We start from the raw sequence: 24,082 nt of genomic DNA on the forward strand, positions 1-24,082 counted from the left end.
GTTATATTCTTTTTTTTGTGTGCACAAAAAAAATAATAAAAAAAGACATTTAAAAATCACAATTTACATATATACAAATAATTATAAACACAACTCATACATAGTACGAGTGAAACACTAGTATATCAACGTTCCAAAGTCGAATTTTAATATAAATTGATTTTTGAATCACTTTTTGGTAGAATCAGACTAGTTAGTAATTCAAATTTTATTTAAATTTTTAAACTTTTGCATTTTTAACTGTAAAATTATTAATCAAATTTGTTTTAATCAATTCATGAACTAAACTCAATTAATCTTTTTTGTGACATATTTCACTAAATGTATGATTTAATAAATTTCAAATTTGAAACGTTTATTTTTTCTGTAAACAATTTGTAAATAATAACTATAATTTAGAAACACAATCATGAATTAGTTTTAAATAATTCATTATATCAATAATGTTTTTATTCAGAAACCCTTTTGATAATATTTTTTCAATTTTTTTTAGGCCCTTTTTTCTAATCAATTTCTGTCCAAAGCGGCCACTTGTACCCAAAGCCGGCACTCTTCATCTCTTTTGGGTTGGGTGGTCCTCCATGACAGGATAAGTTACTTGGATGCTATTTAAAATAATATTATGGGTTAGTTTGAAAATATATTATTTTAATAATTTTTAAATTTTTTAATTAAAATATAAAGTTAAAAAAATTAATATATTTAGGATAATGTAAATATAAATAAGTTCTTAATAGATAGTCTTTTGAAGCAATTTTTTTTTTTCCTTCTCTTCTGGACTGAGCTCTCTATTAAGTTTGTCATTTTTTATATTTTTTTTAACAATAATATTATGAATTTAGATTTAATTATCTAGAAATTATTCATAATTATTATATTATAATTCAAATTTATTTTAGCTATAAATTTCACATTATACAAATTTAATTTCTATTACAAAAACTTCCATTCAAAAAAATTTGAGTGGTTAAGGTCTCATTTGAAAATAAGTTATTTTAATAATTTTAAAAAAAATAAAAAAATAATATGATAACTTATCATAATTTTTGGGTAAATTTATTGACACCCCTGAGATTTATGTTTATTGCAGTTCCTCCCCTCACCTTTTGAAAATTACATTCCCCTCCCTGAGATTTAAAATTTCATTACAGATTGCCTCCTAAGGTTTAAAGTTTCATAACAGTTCCCCCCTCACCGTAATAATCATCATACATAAAATTAAATTAACAGGGGAATCGGTATAATTCTCCAAATGTAAGAAAGTGAACTGTAATAAACATAAACCTCAAGGGATATCAGTGTAATTTATCTATAATTTTTTGGGTAATTCTACTTACACCACTCTTTTACCTCCTTACACCCTCCATCTCATTACACCACTAAAAAAAATATAACTCTCATTACACCCCCCATTATATTACCAATAGTAACCCTAAATTAACCTTTCATCTCTTTACACCACTTGCCTTTGGAGGGAAAAGAGAGAAGCAAGAGAGAAGCAGCAGCAAGGAAGACGACGGGTCCGACGTAGAGGAGGCGAAAGTTTCGAATGGCGGGAGAGATTTGAACGGCGTTGTACTCTGTGTTATCAGCGTGGACGATTACACTCATTCTTCTCATTTGCTCAAGGTAAGTGAAAAACTCTTCTTTCTCTCTCTATATTGGTAGACATATATATGTATCTATATATGTATCTCTATCATTTATATCATAATTTTTTTTGAATATATGTATCTATCGTGGTCATTTTTGTCCCTTAATGTTCATACTTGCTTAAGAAGAGAAGGTTTTGTTGCTTAATTTCTGCAATGTATAGTCGTTATAGTGCCGCCACAGCACTTTCAGAGCGAGAAAGACATAATAGAGGCTGTAGTTGATTTCTTAATTCCCCCCCCCTCCTGGAATATTCTGTCAATGTTTGAATTAGAAAGCATAATCAAACATTGGTTCTGTCAATGTTTGATATGTAGCCAGCAAAAAAATGCCAAATATATTTTCGATTATACTTTTTGGTTTTGGTGTGACTGGTAAATTATAATCTAAAACAAACTCTTGTCTATATTGGTAATTATATTTGCATGCTGATAGTTGTGGTCCCTCCCACCAGAATCAATATATTGAAAATCGGACAAGGTCTATGACAAGATAAAAGCATTCTCATGAGTACCAGAGTAACTTTAGCCAAATCACTAGTTTTAAAGTTGCAGAAGGGCATTAAATTAGAGAAATTCTTCATATATTAGAGAGTTAAATTAGGGTGGGGTATATAAAAATTTCATAACAGAAGATTCAAAACTTCTGTCTAGACCATGTGTTGCTAAATGATTTGTATTTGCTCCTCAATGACTAGGGTCTACGATAAATTCAAAACTTTGCTTAGAGCAAGGATGACACAGATATTAAGCCCCAAAAGTAATCTGTAGTAGGTGAAAATAGCAGTAAAACTAGGAATGGTATTCTTGCTATTCTGGTGAATAAAAAGAGAAGTGATGCAAAAAATGTCAACCATGTTGCTGTAGCGTGTCATCTAAATTGGGATCACACACTAGATATGACCTTTTTTTATTGTCTACTCTATACAAAGTAGAATTTGGATTTTTAGCTGTCATGAAAAAGTTTTAACTTGCAGAGCATTAGTATTCAAACATCATAGCCAATCACAATTAAAATCTTAAGGGAAAAATGCACTTGAATAACAAGTAGAGATGTATATTTAAAAACAGAAAAAGGAGCACACATGGCACTGATGTGACATTCATCACCAGAAGGGCAGTTGCAGTTGACAATACTGTTATATATGCCTGTGGGGACTATTGGTGTGTTCCAGTTCAAGTTTTCATCACAATGGTTCAGATTCAAATTCCAGTCTTTTTTACCCAATTGTTCAGCTATTTCGCCAAGAGCTACCACTGTAGAAATCAAAACCATGTTGGCTTTTAAAGCAGTAAGAGATAACAAGGAGAAATATCTATGTATGAACACTAAGTATGGTTGGACACCTTAATATTTATAAATTGAGCTGAAAATCAAGTCCATGCATATGTAAAGAATGTGAACTTTGTTTAATGGACAAATTGGTTATACATGATAAATAGTCATATAAGGAACCTTTTGATAAGATCATCATGTTAGATCACTACTAGTCCCAAAAGTTTAAACTGTTAGAAAATGGACCCAATAGATCACTACTAGTCCCAAAAGCTCTTCTTCATACTCACAAATCAAAAAATAAAATAACACAGAAAGATGAAATAGAAATGACTAAGCTGAAATTATAGAAGGCCTCTTACTTTCATCAGGGGGAATACGTCTAGTTTGTGCTTCAACTCCACATGCTCCAAAGCATATTAGTATAAACAATACAAGCATAAAAGTGCATATAGCTTTCGGATATTCACTAACTGTTACCATCTCTTGTTCTATATTTGAGTTCTTTACCATATTGGTAAAGCTAGACTCAATTATATGATAATATATAACCCACATGAGAACGCAATCATACAGAATAATGAACGTCATCAAACTGAAGATTAGATTGTGAGCTTTAAGACACAATACAATGTTAACATTTAAAAATTAAAAATAAACAAGACAAACTAGAAACTTGAAATAGAACAATGTAGGTACATTAAAATTATCAAATGCATACTTGCATTATAATTTGAATTTTTTCCCTTTTCTATACATTTGCACATTCAATTTTTTTTCTTTAAATTGAATGTTATCTATGAAATTATAGTTTCTTTGCTGATATTGTTTACATCAGTCATTTAATATATTCGAGTTTTTGCTGATATTAGGTTTAATTTTTTTTTTACATAGAAATGGTTAGTGGTGTCTCACGTAAGAGACCAACGGCATCCAACAGAAGACGTGCTAGGCAAACAGAACCTGAACCAGTGGAAGTGAATGTCCCTGTGGAGGAGGATGACCATGTGGATGCGAATAATGATTATGTTGATGACGATATTGGTGTGGAGGATGACGATGCCGATAATGATATTAGTGTAGAGGCTGACCTCATGGAGGACGATGTTGGTGTGGATGATGACAACACAAAACCAGTTCCTGGTGCTCCAGAGGATCCTTCATTGCTAATTAGGTTCTGTAACCATGTTGCTACAGCTGTTCGGAAGAAAAAGGTATTTTGAGAATTTCTTAACAATAAACTAATCATATGTACTATATGCTTCAAATTATTTATATGTTTTATGTACAATGCAGGAACGGGGACCTCTTAAATGTTTGAATCGTTCTCGAAAGCTTGGCGAGTGGCCATGGATGTCACCAACAGTCCAAAATGTTAGGTGGAGACATTTGGTTGAGCAGTCTGGTCTTAGTGTCCTTATTGATCACACATATCGGCATGGCAATAGAGTGGCAATATCTGCCTTCGTTGAAAGGTGGCATCCAGAGACAAATACATTTCACATGCCAAAATGGTGAGATGACTGTCACATTGGATGATGTACAGACCATACTTGGCATTCCAGTCACTGGCATGGCTTTGTCATGTCCAAAGTTAACAAGATATGAGGCTGCTGAACTGGTGAATGCTACTTTGGGAGTTCCAATGAATGATGCATTTGCAGAATTAGTTCAATCTCGTGGGCAATTCGTGAAGCTAGACTGGTTGCGAACTAGATTTCATGAAGTTAATGATACAGATGATGCAAATTTCATAGAATACGCAGCGAGAGCTTACTTGCTATGCTTATTAGGTTGTACCCTCTTTGCTGACAAGAGTGGGACTCGAGTACCTGTTGCTTACCTGCACATGTTGACTGACATTGATGTTGTTAGCTCATATGCATTGGGTGCTGCAGCTTTGGCATTCCTGTATAGACAATTAGGACTTGCTAGTAGGGTTGGTGTTAAACAGATTGCTAGATACTTGAAGCAGATTGTTCGGTAATAAAATGCTAGTGAATTTTAATTAATCCAGTGTTGTGTTACCAGACAAACTAGTTTTTCCCAGCATTATATTGCCATACAATTGGAGAATTTCATTTTGCTTCATAACAAAGTCAGTGGAGCCCACTATGAAGTGTCTGTTCAGTCACACAATAGTAGACAAATTACATTTATCCGGTGTTATGTTGCTGGAAAAAATATATTTGTTTAGCGTTCTGTTGCTATACATTTACAGAGCCACTTTGTTGTAAATAATAATTTGGGGCTGTTCGGTAATAGAATGTTAACGAATTTGAATTAATCTAGTTTAATAAAAACCATCCATAAATCAAACACACATCTATAAAATCAAATATAAAAAGTTTCCATAAAATATTTCATAACAAAATCAAGTGTACGAATATCCATAAAAACATCCATAAAATTTGTTATTGTTTGCATCCATCAATCAAACATGTTATCACAATTCTTCTATATCAATTGTTTCGGTAGTTATTACGTCAGGGCTGATAAGAGTACGGAATTGCTGAATACGGATAGTATATGCTTTCTCCTATCCAATAGCACACGGGTGATGAAAACGAATCCAATTATTTGCTATCGGAGGTACTGGATGACCAGGTTGCAGATAAACCTATAACAAAGAAATCAATAAATATAATTACAAAATAAGACATGGTAATGATGTAAGTAGGCTCGGTAGTTACCTGCACGAAATGGATTCCATTTACAAATCCTATACAGATATCTCTTTGATCAGGTGTTGCAATCGGTACTGATCTAAGTGGTAAAAACGTCAAGCATTGTTGCATGGATAAATTATAAAGAACGACTCGATAGTATGATGCTATCAAATGGCCCATGTCGGACATAGTCATCCAATGATTAATTCCAGGGCTAGGTTCAAAGTAGGATAAGATAGAGTTAAGTTCATCAACCCTTTCTTGTGAACCAAATAGTTGCACGTAGTGCACTACATTCGAATGCAACTCAGTCAACAAGTTGCGCCTAACTTGTTGCCAATCATCTTCACCTAAACCAATCAATCCAGCTATTGCCCTGAAGCTACAATTGCCATCTGCTTGTAAATCTTTTATGTGACGGATATATGGTCTCAACTTCTCCGGAAATTGTTCGAAGTAAGAGATATGATTTGTTGACTGCATCACACAAACCTACATCGCAAATATACAACAATGCATATATGAAATAATTAAAATGAGGTTGGAAAACTATAAAAATATATTTTGTACATAGTTACAAGTTTTATGTAATTACGTACATTATCTTTTTTTGCCTTCTTCTGTTGCACTTGGGACCGAACTGGTGCAGTTGAGATGGTAACACCCTCTGAATAACTATCTTCCCTAGATAGTACAAACTCAAACGCAGATGGCTCGCGTTTAGTACGTATCGATTTTGCATTGGCCACGGCCACGACCTCAGCTCCTCTCTCGCGTGTCAGTCTTGAGTTCAGGTTCCATAAAAAATGTACTGTTTGGACTAATTAACTCCCTCAACTTCTTCAGAATGATCACTTGTTACGTCTCGTCAATCGTTTGGAATTTCTCAATAAAAAAATCAGTCTCTGTTTTGCAATCCAACTTCACAAAAGCACTTTCTGAAACTGGAAGCATATCTAACTTCCTCCAATGAGGATTTACGCACGAGAGGGGAATCAGTCGACCTTGTTGAAAATACTCAGCTATTTCATGTGCACATGGCAACCCATGTGTACGTCTCAAAATGCAGCCACATGCAACAACATCAATTCCCACACTATTCGATCTCTTTGACTCTACTAATATTTTGTCCAAACTACAAATTGAAATAAAACCACGTAACTCAATGAACTCAGCAGGTGTGTAGTTGTGTTGGACTACAATCAAACTTTGCTGAAATGAGGCTTTAATGTCTACATTCTGCAACTCTAACAAATTGTGTATTTTGGTCCAAGATGTCTCAAAACTACCTTGACTTGATCCAAGTTGCCTTTTCAATTTAGCATGAGAACTCTCCGCCCTACAAGTTTGTATATTTTGGTATTTAATATAAAAATCAAAGAATTATAGCATAATTTACCTGTTTGTAGTAGTATTTCCGAAATGCATATTACTATATCTGCCCAAGCTGCAACAAGTTTTTCCTTGTATGGCTCTAACCAATTGGTAGTAACATACTTAATAGCTTCAGGATACGTACTAAATTCAGTCTTCATAGTGGAAAATTGTTCATTGAATTCTGTTTCTGTTCTAACCAATACCAAAGCCCTCTAACTATGCATGAACTTATCCCATTTATCTTTCGTCTCAAAAATTTTCTTGCATTTCATTAGAACATTCTTGTTAATATGCCATCTACATAAAAGATTAGTGGCCATAGGTAGAACTTTTGCTATGCCTTTTATCAAAGATAACTCCCTATCTGTAATAATGACTTTTGGAAAAATAGCATTCTCCATAACAGTACGCAATACGCCTAAAGCCCATGTATAGTTGTCCTCTCGTTCATGACCAAGACAAGCAAAAGCAACTGAAAAAGTCAAGTCCGTTAATGTTACCCCAACAATCTCTAAGCGAGGGAGTCGATACCTATTAGTCTTGTATGTGCAATCCATAATCAACACATGTGGAAATGCACGTAACAACTCCAAACTAAATGGGTGTGCCCAGAACAAGTCAGTCACCATCTCTCTATCATCACATCGATGCCACTCAACATAATTTTGAATCGACAATTGCCCCAATAGTTGTTGCATCTGTGATCTTCCCGCCCTCTGTACTACTCGATGTCGATGACGTGCGTTGTAGATTGTCTTGATTGATTTCGCATTAAAGGTATCCCTTTGTTTCAATGTAACCAATATCTCTTTTGGTTGCACCAAACTCTTCGACATGTCAACTAATAAGGATGTTTCCTCTTTAGATAATCTGCCAGCAAATGAGTGCCCTTCAAGATGTTCAACAGACGGATGATTGTGCACTCCACATAAGACATGCAACATCCACTCATCATTTGTAGGTAATTTTCCCCCTTAATAGAAATGGACATCCATACTTTTTAAAACTTGTCAACCTCAATCATTCCCCCTTGATCTTCCTGTTGTCTCTATAATAACCACTTCTTTCACAAGTAAGGGTAAGTCTTGGTTTTTTGCCATTACCTCCTGCATCTGATGTCTTTATAACAATGGCAAATCCAATCTTCTTTCCAACGTCAGAAGCCCATTTAATTAATGCTTAACGACTACTAAAAATCTAAACATAATAAATACATTTGTACGTCAAATTATTAATAAAACTCAATACAAATTAGAAATAAGAAAAAATTGTATTCATAAAAAAACTTAACAAACCTCGTCTGTAATGAATTCATGATTGGAGTCCACTAATAATGCAGTACTTACATTGTTGCAATGAGTATAAGTACAATCCTTCCACACACAAAAAAATTAATACATAGCAATGAGTAGCCGAACAAATTTGAAAAATCCAGCTTTATATTACTGGATATCTATATTTTATTCAGCAATTTGATACTATACTTATATTTTTTTCCGGCACTGTGATGTCGGATTGTGTTATTTTGTTCAATTTCGAAACACCGAACAAAAGTCACACACCAATCCAAAAAATCGAAACAAAAACCCAGAAAATCGAACAAAACCCATAAAATCGAATTGTTAGAAATTGGGCACCAGTGAGGCATGACCCTTTGAACCTGAACATTTTGAACCTTATCCATGTAAGTTTGAATTTGAATTCAAAACTTATTTGGACAACCATTCAGAATATCTATATCTATCATATCAATAGATGTGGATAGATGCATAGATAGATATTGGTTATATATTAGATTATATGGTTATCTAATATATCGATATCAGATATCTTATGTGGTTTTTACCCATGACCTTTTTTTCCAGACTCTCACTCTGACTCTTTCCCATTAAACAACGATCAAGCCATTTTGCACTGTGACTTGTGTGGGTGATACTCATTTTGTAGTATCACTCTACTGCTGGGTTCGTTGTTTAGCAGCCTGGAAGCACGTGATTTACCCACGAGGTTCTATCACCTAAAGGTATGATCTAAATGTTTTTCCCGTTACGTTATAATACTTTGATTTACATTGGTATCAGAGTCAATATGGGTATTTTTGTGCTTATTTTTATGCATTAAAATATGTGTATATTTTTATATAAATATATATACATGATATATGTATGAATATTAATAAATGAGGAAGATGTCCACTCTCATTAGATTAAGAGCGTAAAATACTTCTTTTTTATGTTCATTAAATGTCATTTTTAATGACATAAATGTATTTATTTTGAAAAATGGAGTTTGGCAGTACCGAAATTAGACCAGAAAACACCCTAGAAGGTGGCGCGTGTGACTCACACGCTATATAACGCCACCCAGCGGATCCACGCGCCACCACGCGCTGAGACACACTAGGCGCGCCTCCCACGCGTTTCCACGGGCGCGCTGTCCGCACCCTTCCACACGCGCTCATTGAACCACATCGCTTCAAGCCGCGCCACATGCGCGCCATGAGCCGCGCTGCGTTGAGCTGCCTCGCGCCTAAGGCTCTGTTTATTTTTTTTTTAATTCTGAATTGCGTTAAATGGTCATAAGTAATTCGTTTTAGCTTTGTTTTAAGCATGGTTGGTACTGTTAGACTCAGAATTATATTTTCTATTTTCTGTAAAATTTTCAAAATTTTATGAAAGTAAAAAATATTTTTCCTGAAATAATAATTCATTATTTCTAGTTTAAAATGCATCTAGTGTTGCATGATTAAGTTTCTGGGGCTGAATTTTTTATTGTAGACTACTGTTATAGTTTACTATTTACTGGTATGGTTTTTTTCATTTTACCAGATTCTGGAATATTTATTTCTAATTTTATGTGTGTTTATTAGTTATTTAAAATTTCAGAAAATACCAGAAAATTTTAGAAGTGATATACTTTTTGTTATGGCATAATTTGAATATTAAATACAGCATAATGTTGTTTTTTGCCTAGAGTTTCTAATATGTTGTAATTAGAATGACATGATTAATTGTTATTTGTTTAAATTCCATTATTAATTGTGACATAGCATGAGTTGGTTGTGAATCTACATTATGATGCTATTGTATGGAATTAAAATTTTTATCATGCTTTTAGACATGCCATAGTCAGTGGGAAGTTATTCGGTTGAGAGAAATCTTTGTAGATTAACTCCCGAAAACCAATATTTTACGCATAAATTAAATTAAATTTTGGATAATTGTCACCTGTGGCGCAAGAGATGATTACAAGTGAGAGGGAGATTTATGAGCTGGAGGTGGGCCGAGATAAAAGCCGAGCAAGTTGAAGACCCAAGGGCGTGTTGGGCCGAGATAGCTTGGGATCTGCCCGGAGTTGGGCTGCTCAGCCCGTGGCTGAACTACTTGCATCTGTGGTGACCGTGCAACTTGCGTTGCTCGGCCATAAGGCGTGCACCTTTGGCTCGGCAGGGAAGCTCGTGCCCGGAGCTCGGCAGGAAAACCTTTGGTTGATCGGCGTGACCTTTCTGGAGCTTGACTTCGCCGGAATGCAATCGAGCATGATAGGAACGGAGCTCGGCTATTGCTACACTTGGGCATGAAGTGTAGCCTGGATGTCGGTAGCCGTGACACTGAACCCTGGCTGCCGAGCTCCCAGCAGAGTGGGCTGGCAGCTGGGTTAGGTGACGTACAGCAAGATTTGTGCTGATGGATGGGATAGCAGAACCATGTGTCGAGAGATCATTGGGAGTAGATTTGGGGCGCAGAAGGTATATAAGCAAGTCTGCGCCCTCCATGCTGCAGGATGAACATTTGGTGAGACATAAACTAAACAAAAACTCAGTCCTCTCTCTATCTATTCCTGTGTATGTGTCTAACTTGATCGTCGGAGGGGTTTTCCGACCACACACCGCCAGGTAGCTCACCGCCATTGTGCTCACAGGTCGATCGGACAGATAGAAGCTTGGAAGAAATGAGTGCGGGCTTGCCTGGATATTTGCTCCCCGCACAATTGGCGCCGTCTGTGGGAACTTGACAGACAAAACCTTATCTTCCAGGTTCGTCCGATCGCCGTCCATGGCAAACAACGAGGAGATTCCGCTGTCCGTCGTCGACGGAATTACCCCGGAGTCAGGTAGGCGGAGAAAGAGGCATCCCACCATTGTTCCTCCGATGGCGGCCCTGGAGATTTCTCCAGGAGGACATTCCAGAGACGCGCGGGATAAGCGCGGAAGAAGTTATGGTCATTCACGGAGTCCAGACGGTCATCGGCGGGGGAGAGACTCACATGCTAGACGTCTGGAACACAAGTTAAGGGACCAGGACGTCGTCATCCGGCGTATGGCGGCGGAGATGGAGGAGCTGAAGCGGCATGTCAAAGGGAAGGGTGCAGCTGGAGAGGGAGACCACAGTGAGCGCACCCAACCTCGCCGTTCAGGCAGTCAGAGTCAGCGGCACACTCCTTCTATTTCTATCACCAGAAGTTACAAGGTTGCAGATTCCGATGTGCATGAAGAGAAGTCCAGCACACAAGACAACACCTATCTACCCTCACGTCCGGCGATGACGTCGAGGTATTCTTATTCTGTTCGCTCTGAGGATTTGCAGGCAGTTTTGAAGGAACGGGCTCGCCGGCGGGAGGCTCAAAGGGTGTTAGCATTCCAGCGGCTATCCTATGGGGTTCACGCTAGCGAGGAGGTCAGAATGCCTCTACCCCGCCCAGCCGCGCCTCTCCTTGTAGATACAGACTTGGCGAGGCTGAGCACCACCCTATTCTTCGTGGATATAGAGACCGCGCCGCTTCCGGCGGGCTTCCACCAGCCAAAGTTCACGCTCTATGACGGAAAAACCGACCCGTATATGCATGTAAGTCATTTCCGACAGGTCATGGCCGGACATAGGCAGAATGGCGCTCTTATGTACTTGATCTTCCCGTCAAGTTTGGGCGAGCTGGGTTTGAAATAGTTCGAGAGGTTGCCGAAGGGGAGCATTGAAAGGTGGCAGTAGTTGGCCAAAGCCTTTGTGACGTGCTTCAAAACCAACACCAAAACACCAAAGGAAGTTGATCACCTCCTCAGTGTCAAGATGGAACCGAGCGACACATTGAAGGCATACAACTCTAGATATTGGGAGACCTTCAACGAGATCCTGGATTGCCCGGTCAACCTTGCAATTACACAATACAAGCGCAGTCTTCCGGGCGGACATAGACTGCGGGACTCGCTTACCATGCACCAGCCGACATCCATGGGCCAGCTAATATAGCGCATCAATGAGCACATCTGAGTGGAAGATGATGCGCCAGCATTTGCTGTGAAGGCAACTCCGGTAGCAACAGATAAGCGATCAGCTGGCAAAGTGCACGCCGTCGAGCAGGAGTCCGGCCGATCCAGCGACCGTGCTGAAGAATCGAACTGTGGCAATAATCGCAAAAACCGGGGTAGAGGTCGTCGGAATGACCGGGATGACTACCCCCGGGATGACGTAGCTGATGCAAACAGAAGGTTGAGAGCCAGGACAGGCATCACCACGGTCTTTAAGATTCTAATCTATCACATACTTAGTGAAATCCGTGACGAGGAGTACGTCCGGTTTCCTGCTAAGTTAGGCGACGAGCAGAAGGGCTTCAACCCAAGGTACCGTTGTACGTTTCACCGGGAGCGAGGCCACCGGACAGAGGACTGTTTGCCTTTGAGGCAACACTTGGAAGAGCTAGTCGCAGCCGAACACTTGGATCTATACATTGATGGGGGCGTGAAAGCCAATCAAGCCTCGGTTGACCCGTGAGGACCGGATGACCGAGATGCACCTCCACAAAGGGTGGTTATTGTCATCCACGACATAGTGAAACCGGCGCGTGTATGCGAGCTCCGAGGTATGATCAAGAAGGAAGAACACATGAGGGAAGTTTTGTCGGTTCAGCCTGCAATCAAGAGGGGGAAGACCGAAGAAAAAGAAGTGATCAGTTTCTCTTCAAGAGACTTAGAACGCATCCAGACGCCGCACAACGATGCCCTGGTGGTTACACTCCGCGTCAAAGAATTTGATGTCAAACGGATCTTGATTGATCAGGGAAGCTCGGTCGAGATCATGTACTACGACGCTTTCAAACAGCTCAAGCTCCGGGATACAGATTTGGCCCCAGCAACTTCGCCACTGGTTGGTTTCAACTCACAACCGGAGTGGCCTTTGGAAAAGATTATCCTGCCGGTCAAAGCGGGATCCGTGGTCAAACAAGTGGAGTTCTGGGTTTTGCAGGTGCCATCCACTTATAATTTGATCCTAGGAAGGGGATGGCTTCACGCTATGCAGGTCGTAGCGTCGACCTATCATCAGGTGATGAGATTCCCCTCGGTTATGGGGGCAATTGAGGAAATTTGGGACGATCAAGTCATGTCGAAGTAGTGCTTTGTGGCGGTCAACGGGAGCCGAGCTGCCAAAGGCTTCGTTCAAATGATTGAGGGACCGGAAGACCGGGAAGTCCTCGACGATGTGGGCACCAAGGCCGAGGACAAAGCTGTCGAGGAATTGGTGGAAGTGCGTTTTGATACCGAGCATCCGGACAAGTTCTTTTTGCTCGGCTCAAGCCTTACAGCCCAAGAAAAAACCGACATGGTTGAGTTCTTGATGGCCAACATCGAAGTCTTCGCATGGACACCTTACGGCATGCCCGGTATCGATCCGAGCTTTATATGCCATCATCTCAATGTCTTTCCCGGGGCAAAGCTGGTCATTCAACGAACAAGGAGATCGGCGCTGCATCACGCCGAGGTAGTTGCGGAGGAAGTGAAGAACTTGCTTGAGGCGCGAGCAATTCAGGAAGTGCACTACCTGCGGTGGATTTCCAATACGGTCGTGGTGCCCAAGAAGAATGGGAAGTGGCGAGTTTGCGTTGACTACAAGACCGTCAACCGAGCTTGTCTGAAAGACAGCTTCCCTCTGCCTAGAATAGACCAGCTTGTGGATATAACGGCTGGACATAACAGGCTCAGTTTATTGGACGCCTACCGTGGCTACCATCAGATTGCCATGCATGGGCCCGACTGAGAGGTCACCTCGTTTACTACACCAAGGGGGCTATTCTGCTACCAAGTCATGCCTTTTGGTTTGAAGAACGCCGGGGCAACTTTTCAAAGGATAGTGACCAAGATGTTCGCTCCTCTGCTATGCCGGACAATGGAGGCCTATATTGATGATATGGTGGTTAAGAGTCGGCATCAAGCAGACCATTTGTCCGATTTGGCCGAGATGTTCGCCATTCTCAAAAAGCACAAGCTACGCTTGAACACGTCTAAGTGCGCTTTCGGCATGGGATTCGGAAAATTTTTGGGTTTCCTAGTCACGAACCGAGGTATCGAAGCAGACCCTACACAAATTCGAGCAGTGCAAGAGTTGAAGCAGCCTAGCTCGGCTAAAGATGTGCAACATCTGGCCGGAATGGCCGCCGTGCTTAATCGATTTATAAGCCGGTCATCAGATCGCTGCCGCCCTTTCTTTCAAGCCTTGAAATCAAAGTTCTCATGGGATGAAGAGTGTGACCAAGCTTTGGCCGAGCTCAAGGAATATTTTTCTTTAGCGCCGCTGTTGGTCACACCGGAGCCCGGAGAAGAACTTTACCTTTATCTAGCCGTATCGCAGCATGCAGTAAGTGTAGTGCTTGTTCGGTCGGAAGGAATCAAGCATCTACCCATCTTCTACATCAGCAAGACCTTGCTACCGGCAGAGTCGAGGTACTTGCTGCTGGAAAAACTTGCGTTAGGATTGATGATGGCTTCAAGGAAGTTGGCGCACTATTTCCATGCCCATACCATCATCGTCTTGATCGAGTTCCCTCTGAAAGCTTTGTTCGAACGGGCAGACTTCTCCGGTCGGATTCTTAAGTGGGCGGTCGAATTGGGACAATTTGATGTGAAGTTCCAGCCACGCACAGCCATAAAAGCCCAGACTCTGGCCGACTTCGTTGCTGAATTCTCACCCGGAACTCATCCGGTATGCCCGGTCGATATTGCCGAGGCAGATGAAGCAGTGAATGCAAGCTCCACCAAAATACCGCAGCTTGGCGGCATTGGCGACGCGGAACTTGCACGCCCCATCGAAGCCCCTTCAGTTAGTACGATACTATAGCCCGGTGATGCAATAACGGAGTTGGCTACCACTGACCAACCCGCTTTGTCCGACACTGCATCACCGAGGAGGGACAAAATGGAACCACTCAGCACAAAGCCTGCGGCCGGCATAATACCGCAACCTGGCGATTCGCCCACGGATTTAGGCATTGTGAATTAACTTGCTGAGTCCGACGCCGAATCACCAAGGGGGGCTGAAGTGGAACCGCTAGTCACGGGACCGGAAGCCGAACAGCCGAGCAACCGTGATCCCATCAACCTTCAAGCTTCTCAAGACTCCTCAGAGTGTTGGAAGCTCTTTGTCGGCGAAATTCGGAAACTCTTTGTTGATGGCGCCTCGAACCGTCACGGTGCCGGGCTAGGTATAGTTCTGATTTCGCCAGACGGACTAACTATAGAACATTCTATCACCCTTGGCTTCCCAGCATCCAACAATGAGGCCGAGTACGAGGCTCTATTGGTCGGTCTCAAGAGCGCGCTTCAGATGCAAGCATCCGAACTCATGGTTTACAGTGATTCCCAGCTTGTCGTTAACCAAGTTTCTGGGGTTTACGAGGCAAAGGATGACAGAATGATGAAGTATCAAGCTCTGGTCAAAGACCACATCAAGTGATTTCAGGCGATCAGGGTCCAACAGATCGGCCGAGAAGAAAACGTCCGAGCAGATGAGTTAGCTGGCCTTGCTTCTATGATCGACAGCACCTCTCCCAACCCTCTTTTGATTGAATTCCTTCCGAGGCCCAGCATTGAGGAAACCGAGCAGACAGAAGTACTCTGCGCCGAGCTAGGTCCATCTTGGATGGATCCCATAATCCTCTTTCTCAGAGAACGGACTCTTCCAGTCGATAAGAAGGAAGCACATAAAGTGCGGGTGAAGTCTGAGCAGTTTTGGCTCTCTCCATCAGGCGCTTTATACAAGAAGTATTTCTCCGGTCCCTACCTGAAGTGTGTGCACCCGAGCAGTGTGGAAGCCTTCCTTTACGAAATTCACGAAGGCATCTGTGGCAGTCATATAGGGGGCAGGTCCTTGGCCTACCGAGCTATTTCGCAGGGTTATTGGTGGCCGTGCATGCAAGCCGACGCCCAGAAATATGTTCACAAGTGTGAAAAATGCCAGAAGTTTGCCCACCAGATCCACCAGCCGGCCAGGGAACTTCTTCCCCTTACCAGCCCTTGGCCCTTCGCGATGTGGGGGCTAGATATAGTGGGGCCGCTACCAACCGCACCAAGCAACCGGAAGTTCTTCATTGCGGTCACGGACTACTTCACCAAATGGGTTGAAGCAGAGCCCTTCGCAACAATCAAGGAGAAAGACGTGAAGCGGTTTGTCTGGCAGAATGTGGTCACGCGGTTTGGCGTCCCCAAAATTCTGATCTTTGATAACGGCACTCAATTTGACGGCCACCTGTTTAGGGGGTTCTGTGAAGATCTAAAGATCGAATTCTACAACTCTACTCCGGCTTACCCACAGTCCAATGGCCAAGCCGAGGCATCGAACAAGATCATACTTGATGGGTTGAAGAAACGACTGGAAAAAGCCAAGGGAAAGTGGGCTGAGGAGCTCCCCAGCGTCCTTTGGGCATACCGGACAACCCCGCGACGATCTACCGGGGAAACTCCATTCGCTTTGGCTTATGGCATGGAGGTAGTCATACCTTTGGAAGTCGGCATGCCCACCCTCAGACATGAAGGTTTTGAACCCAGGCTGAACGCCGAAGCCATTGCTCTTGAACTTGATCTAGTGGATGAGCGTCGGGAAAATGCTCTCATCCATGTGGCCGCCTACCAACAAGAGCTCTCAAGGAAATACAACAAAACGGTGCACCCCAGACCGTTTAAAGTAGGCGATTGGGTCTTGAGGAAGGTCATAGGCAATACCCTGGTGCCAGGTGAAGGCAAACTAGGGGCAAATTGGGAAGGACCCTACAAGATAACCGGTCTGGCGGGCAAGGGGGCATATCACCCAGAGGACTTGGATGGTAGAAGAATACCCCGGCCATGGAATGCAGCCAACCTCAAGCTGTATTATTTCTAGCTTTAGCTCTCTTTTTGTGTAAAACATTAGCTTTCTTTTTGTGCAAAGGAATTTTTTGCCTTACATGTAATATTCATTTGTGTCAAATATATAGAACTCATCTTTGCCTTATCATTTTTTAATGTTGCTTTAAGTTTTGAGATACTCAACCGAGATGATTCACTCCGGTTGAAAAAGTTGATGGTTTAGTCAACTTAGTTCTACTCAACCGAGATGATTCACTCCGGTTGAAAGAGTTAATGGTTTAGTCAACTTAGTTCTTCCCAATCGAGATGTTTACTCCGGTTGAAAGAGTTGATGGTTTGGTCAACTCAATTATTCTCAACCGAGATGTTTACTCCGGTTGAAAGAGTTGATGGTTTGCTCAACTATGTTCTTCTCAACCGAGATGTTTACTCCGGTTGAAAGAGTTGATGGTTTGGTCAACTCATTTATTCTCAACCGAGATGTTTACTCCGGTTGAAAGAGTTGATGGTTTGGTCAACTCAGTTATACTCAACCAAGATGTTTACTCCGGTTGAAAGAGTTGATGGTTTGCTCAACTGAATTCTTCTCAACCGAGATGTTTATTCCAGTTGGAAGAGTTGATTGTTTATTCAAATCAGTTCTTCTCAACCGAGATGTTTACTCCGGTTGAAAGAATTGATGGTTTGCTCAACTTAGCTCTTTTCAACCGAGATGTTTACTCTGGTCGGATCAGTTAGTTAAAGTGTTTTGCCCCGCCGAGACATTTTGTTCGGCTGAAGTTATGAGGCTTAAAAACCGCACAAACACTTGATGAAATTAAAGCCTTTTCATTGATGTAAAAGTAGTACAAAAGGAGGGACAGAGAGCCCGGTTACATATGCAAAGCAAAAAATGAAAGAAAAAGAGAACTACACTAGGGGGGAAAGATTGGAGAACTCGTCATCAGCTGCTTCTAGGTCGACCGTAGTTCGCTCTTGAACACCGGCCTCAGTTTCTCCGGGCTGCTCCTGGCCGGTTCCCTCCTCGGCATTGACCTCGGTTTCTTTAGTGAGCCCTTCCTCGACCTCAGTTTGCAACGCGCTGAAGACGTCGTCGGCATAAGGCACGAGGTAGACCGGTAGGAAGGCAATCGGGGAAGTGGCAAACACATCGGTGTCAGGACCTTGACCGAGATGTTCGCAGGCTGACTTCCAGCCCGCTTTGAAATAAATATCTTGAGTGGCGAAGACCTGCTTCTTATAGTTGTCCTCGGCTTCCTTGAAGTCGGCGTTGTTGGCATCCTCGCACTCCGTCTCCCATGACTTCTTGAGCGCAGCTAGCTCGGCCTGGAGCTCATCCCTCTTCTTTTCGGCTTCATCAAGCTGGCCGAGCAACCTATTGTTGTCTACATTGGCAATTTTCAAAGAGGATTTTGCTCGGCCCAGCTCGGTTTGAAGGCTCTGCACTTGGCTGACAGTGTCATTCGCCTTCTGCCGCAGTCGATGGATTCGCTCCATGACCAAGTGCTGTTTCTGGATGGCCTGCAAGAAGAAAGTTCAATCAGTGAAGAAACAGCGCAAACACTTGTAAAATTTCAGTTGAAGATTGAGATACGTACCTTGGTCATGGACTTCACAGCTGATTTCACCAACCGGGTGTCAGGGACATGGTCGCTGCCCACCACGTCGCTCGGTAACAGGAGGGCTTTTGAAAGGTCGAAGGCGAGCAAGTGCTCCTTGTCTCCCTTGACGGAGGCATTAGCCGGGATGTCTTTACCCCGGTGCTTCAGCTGCGGGCTCCACAGAGGTGTTGGGTTGACAACATCAGTGGGTTGCTCGGTGGTTAGCTCGGCAACCAGCTCGGCAGTCGGATCTGTCCGAGGTCTTTTACCAGCTCGGCGGGTTTCTTGTCCGACCTGTCCGGCGGCTGGAGACGCCAAAGCAACCACGGGGCCGCTGGATTGCCCGGCGGCTTGAGAATGGGTAGTAATGCTCGGTATCTCGGCTGAGGTTACTGTGAGGAGGTTCTTGATGCGGCTTCGTTTTTCCATCTCTTGTTCTTCGGTCAGCCGGATTAACGGCACATCCGATAGAGTTGGGTCTGGAGGCGGCGTTAGAGCACGGAGAAAGTCTGTAACTTTGCTTCGGCGTGGAGCTAAGTATCTGTAGGTTGGTGTGTAGCCGAGCAACTCGTTACAATCCTGGTGGCTGTAACGGAGCACGGTTCAGATGGCTTCAACGTTGGGATATTGGTAGTTGGATTGCAAGGCCTGAATTGCTGCAAAAGAAATAGGAAAAATTGTTAAGTACAGAGTGTTGAAGGCACGGTATTAACCGAGCAAATTAGCGCAGCTTACATGTGGAACCGAAGTTCTTGCTGATGAACCAGCCCGGTACGTCGGCTGTTTCATAATTGCCAGACACCCAGAAGAAGTCGTCATCATGTAAGTCCTTGTCTGGGGTGCCGGTCACTATTTTCTCTTTGCCCGGTCTTATTTTTAAATAGTAGGCCAAGCCATCGCCGGTGTGCCCAAGTGTGTATTGTCGTAGTATCTCGGCTAAACCTAAGTTTGTTCCTAGCCAATTGTTTAACTCGTGCACGCCGTTGATTATTCGGTAAGTATTGGCCGAGACTTGGGTGGGTGCTAGCCTGGTGCGGCGCAGGAATTCGGTCATCAAAGGGTTGACCGGGAAGCAGAGGCCTCCTTCAACTACTGACAACACGGTGAAGGGGCATTGGTCAAGCCTGCCCTAGGGGGTTGTTTCCATCTCGGCGAGCTCTAAATGGACGTCTGTCGGGATACCGTACTCTTCCCTGAAGGCCACCAAGGCAGCAGGTGTGTCCACAAGGAAGCGGAATTTTCCCATGTGTGACCGACTAATTTAGCTCGGCTGGGGCGGTTTGGCACAGGCTAGGAATTAATGGCTGCTCGGTCCTTGAGAGCCTTGGAATTAGTCTTTTGTCCCCTTGGACTCTGCAGGAAAACGGAGGGTAATTGTAAGTGGGAGCGCGGTAGCGCAAAACGAGCTGGATTTGAGCTCGGTCATGGATTGTGCCAAACCACCTCGGTCGTAAAAGCTAGCTGAGGAGCTCGGTCGCTCAAGCGGACCAGAGAATAGCCCGGTCGAGCGGCAAAGTCCTTTTGCTATCCCGGTTTCTACGAGCGTTGAGACAAACAAGTTATTTGCTTGGTCGGAATGATTTTTTGGATCAAAAGTAGACCTGGAGCTCGGTTCGCTCCAGATCTTCAATGTTCATCAGGGAAAATGAAGAACAATAGACAGAGTGAAGGGTTAGGGACGGTTTTGGGTGCCTAATACCCTAAAACCTATGGGTTTAATGCCCTAATATGTGAAATGCCAACTGAAACAGCAAAGACGAGGCTCAAGGAACTTACTAGATGAGCGCAGGGCCTACTTCTTCGAGCACAAATCCAAGGAATGGCAGCGACGAAGTTTTGCTGGGGATGCTGGAGCTCTGAAACGTCGAAAGCTTGAAGAGAGGCAGTAGGAATGAAAAGAAGCGAGAAGGGGCATGTTTATAGAGGAGAAGAAGCCGCCCAAATTCAAATTTGAGGGGACGGCGGGGTTGGCTGCTCGAGGGCCAATAAGAGATAGACACGTGCCCCCATTAATGGCAGCGTCAGAGTTGAAGAGACAGGAAGGCCAGACGAGTCGTCGACCGAGTAAATCAAGGAGCCGAGCAAGAAAACTAGCTCGGTTGACCTCTTGCAAAATCGAAGACCAAGGAAGGGTTACCCCCGGTCAGGAGTAATAATCCCAGTCATGCTTGCGCGGACGAAATTAAGGGGCAATTGAGAGGGAGATTTATGAGCTGGAGGTGGGCCGAGATAAAAGCCGAGCAAGTTGAAGACCCAAGGGCGTGTTGGGCCGAGATAGCTTGGGATCTGCCCGGAGTTGGGCTGCTCAGCCCGTGGCCGAACTACTTGCACCTGTGGTGACCGTGCAACTTGCGTTGCTCGGCCATAAGGCGCGCACCTTTGGCTCGGTAGGGAAGCTCGTGCCTGGAGCTCGGCAGGAAAGCCTTTGGTTGATCGGCGTGACCTTTCTGGAGCTTGACTTCACCGGAATGCAGTCGAGCATGATAAGAACGGAGCTCGGCTATTGCTACACTTGGGCATGAAGTGCAGCCTGGATGTCGGCAGCCGTGATGCTGAACCCTGGCTGCCGAGCTCCCAGCAGAGTGGGCTGGCAGCTGGGTTAGGTGACGTACAACAAGATTTGTGCTGACGGATGGGATAGCAGAACCACATGTTGAGAGATCATTGGGAGTAGATTTGGGGCGCAGAAGGTATATAAGCAAGTCTGCGCCCCCCATGCTGCAGGATGAACATTTGGTGAGACATAAACTAAACAAAAACTCAGTCCTCTCTCTATCTATCCCTGTGTGTGTGTCTAACTTGATCGTCGGAGGAGTTTTCCGGCCACACACCGCCGGGTAGCTCACCGCCGTTGTGCTCGCAGGTCGATCGGACAGACAGGAGCTTGGAAGAAAGGAGTGCGGGCTTGCCTGGATATTTGCTCCCCGCACAACAAGCATAGCGGATTTTCGATCTTGCGACTTTTGTAATATTATCACTATTTAATTTAGATTTTTGTGGCAAAATTATATTATGCTAATCAAAATTAATCCCAATACGAATTTCTCTCTAAATTAACTTAGCTTATGGAAGTTAATTTGGTTGACCTAGACTTAGTAGAGATGTTCAAATGTGAACAATGTAATCCTATTCTTTAGATGAGCAAAAGTCTTGGAGACTTTAGGTCAGACCTTAATTGAGCCAAAGTAAGGAAACATGACTCAAAGTCGTTGTGGTTTTGTTGCCTTATTTGGCACAATAAAAACTAATGTGTGCGCTATGGTTAGCGGCATGCTACGTAGTTTTGGTTGACGAGTTTTGGAGTTATGAAATTATTAAGCCCTCAATAGATCTGTATATGATCTTGACTATTGAGCTGCGTGGATTGACTTTATAATTTGATTTGTAATGATGTTGCATCATTAGATGAAATAACATTCAAGAGTCACGTCATCCAAGAAATGTGAGCTTAAATAAATTAGTCATTAAGTGTAAGACAAGTAGCCAGTATGAGTAGTGTTTTGCTCTCTACCCAAGTATTGGGAGTGAATGAAGCAAAATTTCATGCACTATAATAGTGTGCGTTGAAAGATCACGTGAAGTTAAAAGATTAGCGCTTAGAAGCTGCAAAATCTATTAACACTAAGTGAAAAGATTAGCGCTTAGAAGCTGCAAAATCTATTAACACTAAGTGAAAAGATTAGCGCTTAGTGGGTGCAAAATCTATTAGCATTGCCAACTTGTCTAAGTCTTGACACTTACTGTTTCCACACTTGAGTGTGAGACACGAGGAGGGGCTTTTTTGTATGATTTCTTAGCTAGGCTAACATTTTTGAATAATTTTTACCACTAAGCACAAACGTTGCAGCATAGTAATGAAAAGGTTGAGGCCGACAAGGTTGCTATGACTCTAAGAATTTGACGCATGGCTCGTGAGAGCATTGTGTTGAATTAGACTCTTTAGCCTAATTCACGTTTAAGTTACTTCAGGAGCTGTCATAGTTGATAGCTTATTCTCTCATTCTTGTCGATAGTAGAATTAATTGCAAGTAACTATGAAGCGATAAATAGATATGGCAAGAGAAGTATCATTATCTTTCAACTAGATGCATTAAAGTGTATGGAGAATAAAATTGACTTGAAGGTGCAAGGGATTAGCACTTACTAATTAAATTTGCGACTTAGGCGCACTTGATATCTCCATGACATCCTTTTATGATCTAGTGAATATGAATTAGTCACGAGTCATTACCTAGTTGGGCCTAAACCTTTAAAACTTGTCTTCAAAAACTCACACATTAGGATGATTGGAATTAGTTTATGACATTAGTCATGAACCGATGGCTTATTATACTTAATCACATTAATGAGAAGATGCATGGATGTTTTGAGTAGGCCTTCTTGGGCCCACTCGCTTGTGACATCCTGCTCTCATATGAATGTGTAATTTTGTTCGCAATGGTTGCGCACAAGTAAGTAGGAAAGCCGTAGAAGGTCATTTGTATTGGCGCATTTAGTCCACTATGATATTTGTGACTAGATATGTGTAAGGGTATGATAGCTAAGCCTCAATCTCGACACATTTAAAGATTACGATACGCATTTGAGTCAATACTATTTGATCTCTCATAAGTCAAAAGTTTTGAGATAATTTTTGACATTGCACATATGAGGTCGAGAACAATTAGATAAGAGCTTTTGTGCTTTTAGTTTTGACCAAGGTGGCGAGTATCTATTTGAGTTTTTTTTTAGAAAGCTCTGTGAAGAGAAATGGATGCTTGGAAAATTGATTATTCCTAGTACTCAACAACACAATGGTATAGTAGAGATAAGGAATTAAGTATTGTTAATGTTAGGTGGATGATGGCGCAAAATGTTTCCTAATTATTGCACTTTAGTTTGTTGCCTATATCCCTAACTAAGTGCCCTTCATATCAGATTTTACACTCTATTTAAGTAATGGGTTAGCAGAGAGCCATTTGTGGGCGAACTGTAACCATCAAAGTAGCTTATCCTTATTTTACTTCTCATAAGGTTGCGAAGTTAAGACCTAGGGTTCTATAGCACATTATTGTATGCTGTCTTGTAAACACATAGGTCATGTTTGATTCACAATACTAATAGTGAGGTATTAATAATCTTATTAAATTAGTGTGGTATTAACTATCCCACCCCTACCACATTACTAATAATCCTACAAATTTGTTGGATTAATTATCCATTGGATTAATAGTCCTAAATCAAAATGTCAAAACAAACATAGGATGATTGGGCCCACGGATTAATAATCATAATCCCATGCTTTAATCCTTCCAATCAAACATGCCCATAGGGTCATGTGACGCATTATTGCATGCGGTCATATAAACCCTCCGGGTCATGTGCATATAGGTAAGTAGGTTTTTGGTAGTGCAACTAAGTCA

At 42.3% G+C, this 24,082-nt stretch overlaps 1 protein-coding gene across 1 annotated transcript; it reads right to left on the reverse strand.

Annotated features, from left to right (window-relative positions):
• Positions 1–5,467: 5,467 nt before the first annotated feature.
• On the reverse strand, positions 5,468–7,132 carry LOC145793628 (uncharacterized). Its single transcript, XM_082876493.1, has 5 exons — positions 6,997–7,132; positions 6,460–6,844; positions 6,197–6,281; positions 5,622–6,089; positions 5,468–5,548 (listed from the first exon to the last, which is right to left on the reverse strand). The coding sequence occupies exons 1-5, from the start codon at positions 7,130–7,132 to the stop codon at positions 5,468–5,470; spliced, it is 1,155 nt and encodes a 384-aa protein (XP_082732619.1).
• Positions 7,133–24,082: the final 16,950 nt, after the last annotated feature.

This window comes from Camellia sinensis, chromosome 6 (genome assembly GCF_055761805.1).
Source record: "Camellia sinensis isolate YWXY chromosome 6, ASM5576180v1, whole genome shotgun sequence".
In the NCBI taxonomy this organism is placed as follows: domain Eukaryota; kingdom Viridiplantae; phylum Streptophyta; class Magnoliopsida; order Ericales; family Theaceae; genus Camellia; species Camellia sinensis.